The sequence below is a fragment of the Malania oleifera genome, chromosome 7 (assembly GCF_029873635.1).
Source record: "Malania oleifera isolate guangnan ecotype guangnan chromosome 7, ASM2987363v1, whole genome shotgun sequence".
Taxonomy (NCBI): domain Eukaryota; kingdom Viridiplantae; phylum Streptophyta; class Magnoliopsida; order Santalales; family Ximeniaceae; genus Malania; species Malania oleifera.
The window spans coordinates 109,606,654-109,622,709 of NC_080423.1; the positions used below are offsets into that span (position 1 = coordinate 109,606,654).

Below are 16,056 nucleotides of genomic sequence, written 5' to 3' on the forward strand. Positions count from 1 at the left end.
TTGAAAACTAGGGTGTCAGGGCTACTTTGCAAATTAGATGTTGAGAAGGCTTTTGATCATGTAAATTGAGGTTTTCTTATGTAGTTACTAGAATGGGGTGGGTTCTCTGCCAAATGGAGGCGGTGGATTTTCTTTTGTATATCTACAGTTCATTTCTCCATTCTGATAAATGGCACTCCTTGTGGGGTTTTTGAGAGCTCTAGGGGGTTGAGACAAGGTGACCCATTGTCCCCTTTGTTGTTTGTCTTGGTTATGGAAGCCCTGGGGAGAATGTTGGATATATTTGTCCTTGATGGTCACATGTCAGGCTTTGGTGTGGGGCGTATAGAGGGAAGAGCTTTGGTGGTGTCTCATCTTCTCTTTGCGAACGATACTCCAATTTTTTGTGACGCTGATCTGGATCAGATTTTGTTTCTCCATGTGATACTTATGTGGTTTGAGGCGGTCTCTGGGTTAAAGATAAATTTGGACAAGTCAGAGTTGGTTCCTGTTGGTACGGTATTTAATTTTGACTTATTCTTGCACGGCCTTGGCTGTAAACAAGGTAATCTTCCTATGAAATATTTGGGTCTTCCTTTGGGAGCCAAATTCAAGGCAAATTCAAGGATAAGACAATATGGAACCCAATTTTGGAGAAGATAGAACGAAGGTTAGCAGCGTGGAAACGTTAGTACTTATCTAAGGGAGGTAGAGTCACGTTAATTAAAAGAACTATCTAATTTACCCACTTACTTTCTATCTTTATTTCCTATTCCTACTGCTATGGCAAACCGTATTGAGAAACTTCAAAGGAATTTTTTATGGGGTGGCATTGGTGATGAACCAAAATTCCATTTGGTTAAATGGGATACTGTTTGCTCTCCCATTTCTTCGAGTGGTTTAGGGATAAGGAAGGTAAGACAGTTTAATGAAGCCTTGCTTGGGAAGTGGTTATGGAGATTTGGGATGGAGACGGCTGCTCTTTGGAGGCAAGTGATAGAGGTGAAATACGGCTATGAATGGGGTGGTTGGAGGCCTATTAATGGTCCACATGGTGTTGGCTTGTGGAAAAATATTAGTCAGGGATGGCCTTCTTTTTCTTGCCAAATTCTATATGATATTGGAAATGGGTCTAAGGTGAAATTTTGGCAAGACCATTGGTGTCGTGAGACGTCTCTTGCAGTCAGCTATCCTGATTTGTATAGATATTTCCAAGATAAAGAAGCTAGTGTGGCTGAGCTTATGAAGTTTGATGATGGAGTCTTGTTTTGGTATGTAAGTTTCTTTAGAGGTATGCATCTTCGGGAATTAGAGGCCTTGACTGGTTTTATGGATACCATATATGGTGCATCGGTGAAGGGGAAGATAAGATGTGCTGGAAATCTGATAGAGAGAAGGGCTTTTTGGTTAGAGGTTATTATGGTATTTTAATGGGCTCCAAAGATTGTGGCTTTCCTTGTAAAAGTATTTGGAAACAAAAAATTCCATCTAGAGTAGCTTTTTTCATTTGGACTGCTGCTTGAGGGAAATGCTTAACGATTGAAAATTTACAAAAAAGAAAGGTTTGGATATTGGATTGGTGCTACATGTGCAAGTGTAATAATGAGACGGTTGATCATCTTTTTATTCATTGTCCGGTTGCAATGGACTTGTGGGTTATGGTGTTGGGTTTGTCTGGAGTGAGCTGGGTTATGCCGCAATCTGTAGAGGGACTTCTAGCATGTTGGCAAGGCAGATTTGGTCGTTATCAAAATGGGTTTATTTGGTTGATAGTTCCTCATTGTTTATTGTGGTGTCTTTGGAGGGAGAGAAATAGTAGGTGTTTTGAAGATAAGGAAAGATCCATTTCGGACCTGAAGCTATTTTTCTTTACAACTTTGATGGACTTGTTGGCAGCTTTACAAAACCAATCATTTTCTTCTGTTTTTGATTTACTAGATTCTTGTAATTTCTGTTTTTGATTTGTTTACCCCATGTACACTCCTTGTGTACTTGGTGTTCATTTTTTATATCAATAAACTTATTATATATCAAAAAAATGAGAAATCAAATTTTGTCAAGAGTTCCTACCATCGACACTACTAGGTGATAACTTTGATTGTGTGAAGAAGTGGCTAATAACTGAGTCATCTGTTTTCACCATGAACCTTGACTGAAGTAGGTCATGTCGCCACACATGGAGACAATGGATCATCACTAGCATTTCCTTCTCATGAGTTTTGTACCTCTATTCAACTTCACTAAGCTTATGACTCTGATACCTGGTGTCATGGGTCAAGTATTTCACACTTTTGTGAAGGGTTGTGCAATGCTAACTAATGCAGTCTTGCTCAACTAGCCAACCAAACATCTACCAAGGTTTACCAACAGAACACTTCCTTGAAAGAAATGTAAGTGCAAGTAATAAGCAATTCATGGAAGTAATGGCAAGCAAACGATAAACATCAAAGCAACGTAATTCATTAAAGCAACATCTCTGTTAACCATGTGTGTCTAGCAAGGGAGGCAAGTAGACTAAACACGTTTATAATGGCTAGTGAATTTTACAATTGATGAACACTCACGTTCCCATAAAGAGCTTTATATGCAAATCTCACTTTGACACTAGGAAACATCAACTTGTCTAAGGAGCCATACTCCCATTTTCACCCTAGGACACAACTACTCTTGAAAAATAAACCTACACTAGTATACACATAATGGTAATCCATCCCATACACACAAGGCAAGCAATCATAGGCAAGCATAATGCCCTAAACAAGCTTGCTTCATGATGCTAGGCAATGCGGCAAGTACAAGTGGCATCTCATGCCATCACCTTGACATGCCCTGGGCACATTTGAGCATGCACTAAGAAAAATAATATGGTAGGCGTGAGTGTCAACAGCCTCAATTTTAGAAATCTAGCACTTTATCCAATAGTTGTGCTTTGCCTTGCACACACTTGGTCATGTTGCTAGCAATGACTAGTATGCGTGTCACAAGCCGAATATTTCGCACCTTGTGAAAGGTCATACAACACTAACTAAAGGACTCTTGCTTAACCAGTCAGCCAAAGATTACCATGGTTTACCACAAGAACACATTCACATCAATTGAATGAAAAGTAAGTGAAACAAGTAAGCAATTCATGAAAGCAAATGGCAAGCAAGCCAAAAACATTGAAACAATGTAATTCAAATTACAAATTACAAATTACAAATTACAAATTACAAAAAATCAAAGTTTAGAGATCCTCTCACGATGATTGAGATTAAGAAATTAAAAACATGAACTCATAAATCAAACCTCCTGATTTCCCAATTTCACCCATTATGATGGCAGCAAAAGCTTTTCCAAAATTCATAAATTTATCTCAAAGAACATCTTCTCTATCCAATACTCTCAAATCAAATCTATGATTTTGTGAAACTTGAGAGCCAAGAATTATGACCCGAGAAGTGAGAATCCTTGCCAAATTTGAGTGTTGAGTCTTGAAAGTCAACCATTTGAAATTGGCAATACCACTATGGAGCAAGAGGAGGCGTGAAGGGCATGAGGCAAGGAGCTAGAGAAGAGAAGAAATGAGCAAGAAGAGATTTATAAAGTTTAAGCCTTGAGGAATCGCTGAACGACTCAATGCCAACTCATGTTTATTTTAAGTTTGTATTCCATTGTACCATTCCATCTGTTTTTAGGTTTGCATAACTAAAATTAAACCAAATATGTTTCAGTTCTATCATTTTTTAGTTGAATTGAACCGTTTCAGGTATGTAACCAAACCGTTCAGACTGAAATGGTTCGGTTTGGCCCATTTTAACAGTTTCAACCAATGCATGCACAGCCCTACATGCTAGGTCATGCAGCAAGCACAAAAGTGGGCACACACAACACACACACATATATATATATGTGTGTGTGTGTGTGTGTGTGTGTGTTTGTGTGTATGCATGTATATGTGTGTGTATCTATAAGAACTTTGCTCTTAGCTGTGAAGCCCACACTATCAAATTTAGGTTCATCAACCGCAGAAAGCTGAACAGGAAAAAAACAAAAGAGTACCTTGACCATCTGCACGAAAGGGACTTGTGTGGTGCAATGTGTAATGATTGGAATTTCCCTGAATGCTACCACCATCTCTTGGCCATGCAGTAAGTGTCGCTCTAGTTGCTAAAGGAGGTAACACTCCATTCCTCGTTCTGCACAACCATAAATTACACAAAGGTCAATTATAAATTGCAAAAGATTAATTAAACATGGAATTTTCATTTAGCTTGAAGAATTTGAATTATTAAAGTTAAAAAACCATTTTTTGAAATTAATCAGCAATGATTGATACACTTAAATATAAGTGTTCACCCAAACACCAATAATGTAGACACTACTTTTTTCAAACTCCTAATTATTTTGGGTCATGAAGACATGAACTGTCTATGACCGAAATACACTCCAGGAAATTACATAGGCTCAGCCCAACAACTCAATGATGTTAAATTTGTGCTATATATATATATATATATACACTTAAAATAATAATATTAAATATGGAGCCTGCATTTCAATAAGACAGCTCAGGATTCCTCACCAACACTTATCCACATAAAGAACCAGCATGAAAAGAATATTTTTTTAACAGTCAAGGATACAGAACCCTCTTGCCCTAAGATCCTAACTGCTACAGATTTTAGCAGCAACAACTACTATTTGTTATTCAGCCAGATTATACCTGACAGATACTCTGAGAGAAATTATAATGCACTGAAGTATATTTCAGGGTTGCATGGATCAGTTGAACACGACAGATAATGCAGAAGGTATTCGTATTATTGGATTGATTTAGATGTGAAAATGCTGGAACAATCCATTGATGCCGAGGCTGCTTGTTTGTTCAAGAGTCTTGAAGATAATTTAATTAATTTTGTTTGGAACTTTGCTACGGTCTATGGCCCAGGTGAAGGGCCTTCCAAACATCTTTTGTGGAAAGAACTGGCAGAAATTAAAGACAAATGAGATAATCCGTGGGTCATTGGGGGTGATTTCAACATGATCCTATATCCTCATGAAAAGAATGGGACTTCTTCTGAATCTATTTGCATGTAGAAGTTCCATGACTTTGTCCATGCTCATGCTCTCATTGACCCACACACATTGGAGGCCATTTCACATGGTCAATCTTGACATCACACTCAAGAATTGATAGATTCTTAATTTCCTCTTATTGAGAGGAACACTTCCCAAAGATTACCCAATCCTTGCTTCCTTGCCCAATCTCAAACCATTTTCCAATCCTCATTGACACAGGGAGAATCAAATGGGAGCCAACCCCTTCCAATTTTGAGAACATGTGGTTTAAACATGAAGAGCTTGATGAATAAGTCCAGGAATGGTGGCTTGAGCTGCAAATTTAAGGGAAGGCCAGCTTTGTGGTTGCCTCAAAATTGAAATTGCTCCATCTCCATCGCAAGTCAAAAGTAGGTCATTGGAGCTACAGCGGAAGATGAGTTGTGGGCTTGGAAAGGAAACAGACCAGATAAGGAAGGAAGGAGATCTCTCTCCCTCATCCCCCTTGCTATTTTTTTGGCAGTGAGAAGAGAAAGGAACAGAAGAGCCTTTGGAGGAACTAATTCTCCTATTCAGTCCGTCATGGACACCAATGGATGGCTATGATCTCTAGCTGACATTATGGACTGGTTAGAGGGGAGGGACCCCTTTGTAATCCTTGATTTATTGACACTTTTCAACAAGGGATGTTTCTCTCCTGTTGTTTTACTTTGTACTTGGGTAGTATCCCCTTGATGCCTCTTTTTAATATAGTTTCTCTTCACTGATCCAAAAAAAAAATCATTTCAAGGTCAAAAGGTCACCTTAACATAACATGTGGTGCCTGCCAAAACATGAAGAGCAGTGATGAGTGCATAAAAGTGCACTCTGAACATTACTTTTTCTTGTTTATTTGCTAATTTATAAGGACAAACTGAATATGTTAGTGGCAAGTTTCTGACTTGATCTTCATTTTATAAAGTTTTTAATTCTAATTAATTTTCAATGATTTTTATCATAGGAATGAAGTTAAGAAGATTTGGAAGTCAACCCTTAGCATAAATGAAGAAGATCAGCCACCTAGATGGGAGGAAAGAATATTGGATATGATATAATCCCGTTTTGGAAGAGTCTTCGCGCACCGTTCAGTATTTTCATCATAACTATCTCATCCGATGTCGGTTTTAGGCGATTCAAGTTGGGTTGAAAATCTTACATAATGGGCTACAATTTATCCTGAAATAGCTTTTTGCTAACTCGGACTTTTACTAGGTCAAAAATGGGCTGCAATCCAAGTCCAAAATTTGTTAGGAGACAGCCTGGACGCATTTTGGTATTTTAATCATAACTCTCATCTAATATCGAATTGGTGTGATTCAAGTGCGTCAGAAAGCTTACAAAAAGATCTACAATTCATTGTGAGATAGTATTTCGCTAATCCGGACATTTACTGGGTCAAAAGTGGGCCACAATCCAAGCCCGAAAACCAGAGGATATTTTTTTAGCATTTTTCTTTTTATATTATTCCATTTTTAGGGTTTTGAGGAGGCAACTATATAAAAAAAAACTCTTATTTTGAGGTGGTGGCTGGGTTTTGTGCAGGTTCTCTTTAGAGTTTATTTTTCTTTCATCTTATTATGAGGAACTAATTCCCTAACCTTGGCTAGGGATGAACTTGATCAAATAAAGGTATTTGAATTGGTTTTTAATATATTGTTGTTCTTCAATGTTTTTATATTTTCTATTTATTGTTCATCAATTATTATTTGTTTTATTTCGCGCTTGAATATTCATATATCTGAATCTCTTCATGGATTCAGCCATGCTTTTTCCTTGTAAAGATCCATGAATATGTTCAAGACAGACTATTAATTTTGTTACATTACTCCTCTGCTGCAATATTGTCTCCAAATATATTGTCGTCGTTAGATTTTGTTAACAAAGTTAATAGCTTTTGGGTTTTTGACAAGATGAATAATATTTAGAAAATTTACTTTTGAATTTATCAAAGATTTATAATTCTATATCTTCCGATTGGGGATTTGGGATGTGAAATCTCCAGTTGAGAAAACCAATGGATTAAAAATAAATTATCTGATTTGTGAGAGGGATTCCTGATGCCTTGGTTCTTGCAAACTTGATTTTTCATCCATAAATATTTCTAAAAAGAAGTCAATTGTCTTTTTCTTTTAAATCATTACAGATTCTTTTTATTTTTATTTGCCCATTTGTGTTCCTTTTTCCATCTCCCTGTTGAATCAACACCTCAAAGCTGTGCTACAACTACGCATTATTCTTTGGGCGTAATCAAGCAGTATATTAAGAACTTGTAATAAAATTGAATCAGACGATAAGTACCTTTTTCCTCGTGGTGGTTTATTTACTTCATGAACAAGCCGCTGCCTCGCTGCTTCCAACTCATCAACTAATCCTCCAAGGACTTCAAAAACTTCAGGGACCAGCATTAGAAGCCCACGACGTATGTGTACGTTAAAAATAGCAATCTACACACCAGAAGGGCAATTCTTTAAATATATACTAGAATGAAGAACATCTTAATTGTCGGTTTCCAAGCAATAGAGTGATAGACAACCCACAAATTAGATCAGATTTAGAGATTGGAGGACAACTAAATGAATGTAGCCTAAAATACCAAGCACACCAATGGCTGATTTGAGTGCATTACAGGAAATAAATAGCATCCGGTTTCATCAACTTATTTTTGCCTTAATTGCTGATGTATTAAACCACATAGCAAACTGGCCACCCAAAGATAATAGGTTAGTATTGTGCATCAAGGCCATTACCATTTGGCTTTATACAACACCAATAAGCCTTAAGTCCCACTAGGTAGGTCAGCTACATGAATTTTTTCTGCCAATCACCCAATCAAAGGCATTTTCCTCCACTAGCATAAGAGCTATTAAATCCTTCCTCACAACCTCATTCTAGGTTATTTCGGCCTACGCCTACCCCTTTTAATACCAGAAATAATAACTAACTCACTCCTCCACATAGGTGCATTACTAGGCCTATATTTCAAAGGCCTAAACCATCTAATTCACCCCTCCCTTATCTTCGACCAGTGTGATGTATAATTTAATGCATATATGTTTGATCCTTATCTTTTAATGGTACACCACTCATCCACCTTAACATTAGCATTTCAAAAATTTTTATTTTTGTACATATTATTTTTTTAGTTGCCCAACATTCTGATCTATAAAGCATGGCCACATAGCCATCTTATAGAACTTACTTTTTAATTTGAAGGGTATTTTATGATCACACAACACGCCTGAGGCCTGACACGCTCCTCTATTTTACCCAACTTGCTTTAACTCTTATATTACATCCTCTTCAATTTCCCCTTCTGCTAGTATAATAGATCCAAGATATCGAAATCTACTATTGCTATAAATTTCTTGATTTTTAAGTTTAATCTTCTCTCCAATACGCCTCCTTACATTGCGAAAATTACATTTCATATATTCGGTCTTAATCATACTTATCGTAAAACCTTTACACTCTAAAATGATTCTCCATAGTTCTAACTGAGATTTCACTCCACTCCTACTTTCATCAATCAAGAAAATATCATCCGCAAACAACAAACACCAAGGTATCTCCTTTTGGATATTCCCAGTGAGCATGGTTTTAAATCAAGGTAGTGGGTAGCGTAACATAACGGTAACAGGTGTAACGAGAAGCGTGAGTGGCGGATGTTGCATAATGGGAAGTAGGTGTAATGGCCGTGAATTTTTTTCAAGCATGCACGACCTTCTGCATATTAGCGTACTTGCGTGTTTGAAGCTTTTAACAAAGAGTTTTAGTGTATTTTGGATCCTTCAGTTCGACTAAGTTATTTGGTAAGGGCAGCAAATTTACATTTGTTTTAAACCACCATTAATAAAAAAATTACATGTATGTACGTATTTATACTTCTCATTCTTCTTATCTATGATAAATTCTTATGTGTGCTAAATTAATTAATAAAACCAAATACATTATACACTCCATTAATCTATTAGACACATAAGACATACGAATAATACATAAATAAAATAACTAGAAAAGAAAGAAGGTTGAAGTTGAAAAATATAGATCATAAATATCATATTACTAATATTATCAAAATAAAATATTTTCCTAATAAGTTAGTATTTTCAAATTGTTAATTAATGCATCTCTTGTGAGTATTTAAAAAAATAGTACATTTTGTATCATTGTCATCCTTATTATAATCTTTTCCCCCACACCACATGGTATATTGAGAATGATTTATTGAAGAGAGGGGAAAAAGTAAGTAAAAAATAAAATAATTTTTTTGGCTAACAATCCTATTGCAGTTACGTAACGGTCGTAGCAGCCTTTACGTAACGGTCACTACAGACATGATTTTTCTTCCTTGCGATTTTGTGGTGTGTAACGGTATCGGTAACCCAAAAAACTGTTATGTAACGCATTACAAAACCGTCATAGCCGTTATTTAAAACAAAACCATGTCAATGAATTCACAAATCACTAAAGCAAAAGGATAAGGACTCATAGTTGAACCTTGATGTACACTTATTGTGATTGGAAATTCTCTAGATTCCCTTCCTACAATCCTAATGCTACTCATTACTCACATGGTTCTAAATCGCAGTTGCAGGTAGCGTAACGTAACAGTAACGTGTGTAATGGGAAGCGGGAGTAGCAGATGTTACATAACGGGAAGCAAGGTGTAAGGGCTGTGATTTTTTTCAAGCACAGACAACCTTGTGAATATTAGCGCACTTGCATGTTTTAAGTTTTTAACCCTTCTTAGAAAGAGTTTTAGTGTATTTTGGATCCTTTAGTTTAACTAAGTTATTTGGTAAGGGCAAGAAGTTTACATTTGTTTTAAACCACCACTAACAGAAAAATTACATGCGCACGCGCGTATTTATACTTCTTATGATAAATTCTTCTGTGTGCTAAATTAATTAATAAAACAAAATACATTATACACTCCATTAATCTATTAGACACATAAGACATACGAATAATACAAATATAAAATAACTAGAAAAGAAAGAAGGTTGAAGTTGAAAAATATAGAATATAAATATCAAATTACGAATATTATCAAAATAAAATATTTTCCTAACAAGTTAGTATTTTCAAATTGATAATTAATGCACCTCTTGTGAGTATTTAAAAAACTAGTAATTTTGTATCATTGTCATCTTCATTATAATCTTTTCCCCCTCTTGCCACATAGTATATTAAGAATGATTTATGAAAGGGGGGGGGGGGGGAGAGACGAAAAAATAAAAAATAAAATAACTTTTTTTGGCGTAACAGCCCTGTAGCGATTACGTAATGGTCGTAACGGCCTTTACGTAACAGTCACAGTCTGTAACAGTCGTGGTCCGTAACAGCCGCTACGGCCGTGATTTTTTCTTCCCACCGATTTCGCAATGTGTAATGGTATCAGTAACCCAAACAGTTGTTACATAACGGCGTTCCATAACGGCCGCAGCCGTTATATAAAACCATGGTTACTCAATCATACATATCCTTAATAACCTCAATATATCTACTGCATACTCTCTTTTTTCTAAAACCCACCAAAGAACTTTCCTAGGTATGCTATCATAGGTTTTCTCTAAGTCAATAAAAACCATATGAAAGTCTGTCATCTTTTCACTAAATTTTTCCATTAATCTTCTTAGAAGATAAATAGCTTATGTAGTCAATCTTACAGGCATAAAAGCAAATTGATTCTCTAAAACTCCAATTTCAAGTCTTATTCTTTGTTCAATTATCCTTTCCCATAATTTCACCGTATGACGTATAATCTTAATTCCACGATAGTTATTATAGTTTTGAATATCACTTTTTTTTAATAAAGGTATTAACATGTTTTTCCTCCATTGCTCTAGTATTCTCTTGGTTTTTGTAATTGTGTTGAATAGATTAGTTATCCATATATTTCTTTTATCCTCTATCGTTTAGCTTTTTATCAAGTTAAAAACACCATTATCAACTCCTTATATAAATCTATTTTTAGAGACCATTCCGTAGCTCATTTTATCTTGAGTTTACAGATAGAGACCACGAATCAATTGCAAAAAACATTACCTTTACAATACAAATAGAAACATCATGCAAACTAGCACCATAAATTTTGAGAGCTATATGCCTTATTCCTAATTAATAGTTCACAAATGAAAACTATATATGGCCAATCCTAACCATGTTTGTAAATAAATCAACCATTGAAACAAGAGAACTCCAAGAGTGATACTTGACACGTGGGTCCAAATTCTAGATCTTTCACAATTGGCCCGTGTCTACATATAAATTATAAATGACAACAACAGGAGCATGAAAACTAACGTTAATATAATTGTATAATCACCACTTATTGCAAAGCTCAATCATAAAATGACAGTAATAATCTTGAAGTGATGTGTAAAAGACCTTCAAACCAGCAGGAGCCAAAACTTCAAGAGTCTTGATAGGTTTGTATTCCATGCCAAACACTCGTTGCACCCCATCTGTCATTGACAATTTAAGGCACCTCTTAATCCCAGAAGTAGCATTCTGGTACCTACCTCGAAGCGGACAACTAATATTTACTATCTCATCAACCTGCAAAAATATGAGAAACGTGAGAAAAAGCTCAACTAAGACCTCATCTCTAATTCAAATATCCTACAAAAAAACTTTAGATTTTACCAAAATAGATTTGAGAGTATGGAATTTTAGAGAAAAATATTTATGAATTTGAACATTTCATAAAAGACATAGTGCATATAGTCAAAAAGGCTTTATTGTCAAATATATGTTTTTTGTCCACTAATAAGACTATTAGTTTCTCTCCAACTTCTTAATGGGACCATGCTTATCTTCAAGCCTAAGAGTAAATATTATATAATTTACCTAGACAACATTATTAAAAACCAATGATTTAAATTTCATGCATTCAACCTATAGGACAATAGAATATACAAAATTTGAATATATTATATTCAAGTCATCAACATTATTTGGAAGAGGAATGGAGAACAACAACAGCAATAACTACAACCAAGCCTTAAGTCCCAATAGGTGGAGTCGGCTACATGAATTCTCTTTATCCAATTCACTTGATCAAATGCGTTTTCTTTTGATAGCTTGAGAGCTATTAAATCCTTCTTCAATATGTCATTCCAAGTTAATTTAGGTCTATCCCTACCCTCCTGCTACAAATAACAATAGCATGCTCACTCCTCCTCACTGGAACACTATTTGGCTTGCATTTCAAGTGTCCAAACCATCCAAGTCATCCCTCCTTTATCTCCTATTGGTGCAAAGTCCAACTTATCATGAATATGTTTGCTTCATAATTTATCATTTAATGTCATACCATTCATCCACATTAACATTTACATTTCAGCAACTTTTACTTTTTGAATATGTTATTTCTTATTTACCCAACATTATGATTCATTTAGCATAGCTAGTCTTATATCCGTGTTATAGAGATTTCCTCTTACTTTTAAGGTTATTCTACAATCACACAGTAGGCTCAAAGCACTACTCCATTTTATGCAACCAACTTGAACTCTAAGTATTACATCCTCTTCAATTTTTCCTTCCACTTGCATAATAGACCCAAGGTATCAAAGTATACTAGTGCTATTAATTTCTTGACCTTCAAGTTTAATATTTTCTCTAATATTAGAACTTCCTTAGGTACCTTCTCATCATAGTAGTTAAAAGTGCGCCTCAGGCTAGCGCCTCATACCATGCGAGGCGAGGCGACCTGCAAAAGGCGAGATGAGGTGCAGTGAGGCGCGCCTTGAAAAATTTGAGTTTGTTAAATGAAAAAAATAGCCAGAGCCAAAGTCATACCCCTTATTCGACTCGAACAAATAGGAGCCCTAGCCATCTTTGACCCTTGGAAGCCCCACGATCCTTCGCGACTTTGTCTTGCACATTCGAACCAGCAGGCGCCTTTGCGAGCTTTTGAACCAGCAGCGTGAGCTAGTCTACGAGCCTTCGAACCAGCCAGAAGCCTTCGCGAGCTCATCTTCAAGCCTTCGAACCATCACCTTGAGTTCGTATTCGACATTTCGAACCAGCACGAGTCACACGACCCTTCGCGACTTCGTTTTCCACATTTCGAACCAACAGGAGCCTACGGAAGATCGTCTGCGAGCCTTCAAACCAACCATGAGTTCGTCATGTCGTCTTTGACATTTCCAACTAGCAACAAGCTCATCTTCTTCTTCTTTTTCTTTTTCTTCTTCTTCTTTTTCTTTTTCTTCTTCTTCTTCTTTCCGTTGCCTGCGTACTACTGCCTGTTTGCATTTTGCTTATGTCACATGAGAGTGATAGTGGATTTCAGACATGTAACCCCCCAAATCAACGGATCACAATGGATTTCAAGCTTCTACCGTTTTCTTAAGATTGGATTTCGAATACAACTTGCTCTGAAGAATGACCCAAAAAAAAAAAAGGATTTTCAAAAGGTTAATGTTTAAATAATTCTTATATGATCAAAATTTCTGTACCACTCATTAAAATAATATATATTCACTCTCACCATAGTATTTTCAAGAAAGTTTTGATATATCAAATGTGACAATTTAAACTTAATTTTGATATTAATTTTTATGAGTATTATTTTAAATCATTAGAATCACTTTAATACAAATTCAAGTCATGATTATTGTATAGTCAAATCTTCAATTATAATTATTGCTGCTAAAATTTATCTAAGAGAATTTGGATCAATTATAATATTGATCGCATGCGAAAATTAAAAAAGAAGTGACTTAAGGGACGCAAGTTGTACTTCGGAGAATTGCTTCAATGCTTAAATTAGGGAAATCTTTTAAACCAGTGTCTCTCCCATGCAAACTATATTTTATTGCACTCTTTTCTTTTATACTTTGAAATCTTTTATTGTACTCTTTTCTTTTGACGTTGAACTATGTTGAATCATCTTGGCAATTTTATTAAATTTTCAATTTTGTTATTGAATGTTTTGGCATTTTAAATTCTAATATTACTAGATATTCACATGTTCATATATCAATTACCCCAAATAGGTATTTTACACTATTTTAATAATTGTGCGCATCTGACCACTATACTTCTCATAAGTTTTCTCCAGGTCAATAAAAACCATATGCAAATCCCTCTGCTTTTCCCTAAACTTTTCAATTAATCTTCTCAATTCTTAACAAATAAATAGAAAGAATTTCTAAAAGTATTAATTGAGCAACAATCAAAAGAGGTTTTCCTTTTTCCACCATCAAAGTGCATTATCTTGATTCTTGTTCCATTTTCGTTCTTTTTCCTCTTACCTTGTAGTGAATTCTAAAAACAAGGCTGATCCTCAGTTTTACAGCACCAAATTCAGAATCATGAATGCATCTCTGGCACCATGGAAAAAGCAGCGCCTAATAAGATTAGTGACACTATTCAGGAGACATAAAACTCTTAAGCAAGCAACCACATTACTAAAAGCTTAAGCTATTAGCTTGCAGACCAACAGCACGTATCAAGCCTTAACACTAACTCCACATGCAGCCCAATTGCAAGCAGAGAGAAAAGCAACCAATAAATATCAACCTTTACAAGGAAAAAGAGAATTAGAATCTAAGACCTCCAACCACTTTACCTAAAGCTTAAGTTCTCATGTTGTGGGCCAACAATGCACATCAAGCCTAAATATTCTCCCGCACATGTAGCCCGATTGCATGTGGAGAGAAGCAAACATTAAATACCATACATTCAAGGAACAAGATAAATTTTAACAACCATACAATAAACATGGGCAACAAAAATAAGAACCCAAGAGCTCCTAACAATGATGGAGACAGAGCAACCACTTTACCTAAAAGTTTAAGTAGTTAGATTGTCGGCCATATCGATTGTTAACAAAAACCATAAACCATGACATTTTTAAAGCAAGACAGATTTCAATCTCAATATGTGTTTTGGTCCATTATACCAAAATACATTTTTAATAGGTGAAATCAGAGGGGATCAGGGGAATGCCACTTAAGCAGCTAAAAAGACAAGCAAGTACACTGGTCACTGCCCACAAAATTGTAGCACTAGGGTTTTGAGCTTTTTTTTTTCTTCTTTTATTCTTTTGGGGGTGGGGGAGGGGAGGAGGATTGTTGGAGAAATGAATGAATGCCACTAAAGCACAGCTAGAAAGACAAGGGAAAGCCAATGCCTTGAGACCAAGGTCAATTTCATGGGAATTAAATCCTATGCTTTTCTAAGGTCCAGTTTGGAACTTGGAAAATACTAGACAAAAGAAAGGAAAATATCGAGAAATTCACATTTTCATGTTTGGTTGTCAAGGAAACTGAAAAAGAAAATGAAAAATATATCAAATTCATTAATAAAATTTTGATTTTACAAATCATTAATATTTGAATTTTCCAAATTTTAATCATATTAAAACAAACTTTCATTTTAAATTGTATTTCATATAGAAGGAAATATAATGGAAAATGAGTTTCCACTTTATTTTTCTTCCTTTCCTTTTTCCAAATAAAATTCTTAATCCAAATGGACCCTAAGAGAAACAAGAAAAGGAAAAAAGAAAGAAAATAAGATGAAAATTAATGCATCTCAGTTGCATCTTATCTCTATCTCAATTCTCAAATATGATTGAAAATGAAAATTTGTTCAAATATAATTGAAAATTAAGAAAATCAAAGGTTAACGGCATGTAAATAAAAATTTTGTCTGAATTTCTATACATTTTGCTTTCTTTCTCATTTTCTTAGATTATTATATATATATATATATATATATATATATATATGTGTGTGTGTGTGTATATATATATATATATCCTTTATTTTTTTCTTTTCCATTTCCAAGTTCAGGGAGCTTCAAAATGGTTTGAGCTTTATCAAGAATAAAAAAATGAATTGCATGACATCTCAATTTGAACTCAGGATGATTTTACATTAGAAGGCATAAAGAATAGAATTAAATTTTGGATCTGAAGACTTCAGAGCAGTTAATTTCAAAAAAAAAAAAAAAATTGAGCAATTATTCACACTGCAATTA

At 35.2% G+C, this 16,056-nt stretch overlaps 1 protein-coding gene across 1 annotated transcript in view; it reads right to left on the reverse strand.

Annotated features, from left to right (window-relative positions):
* The window catches only part of LOC131160707 (recQ-mediated genome instability protein 1), a 33,331-nt gene that overhangs the window by 16,513 nt on the left and 762 nt on the right, over positions 1–16,056 (reverse strand). The window contains exons 2-4 of the mRNA XM_058116567.1: positions 11,449–11,619; positions 7,357–7,502; positions 4,021–4,157 (exon numbers count right to left, since the gene is read on the reverse strand). Coding sequence (XP_057972550.1) covers positions 4,021–4,157; positions 7,357–7,502; positions 11,449–11,619 — 454 coding nt within the window. The remainder of the gene's footprint in view (positions 1–4,020; positions 4,158–7,356; positions 7,503–11,448; positions 11,620–16,056) is intronic.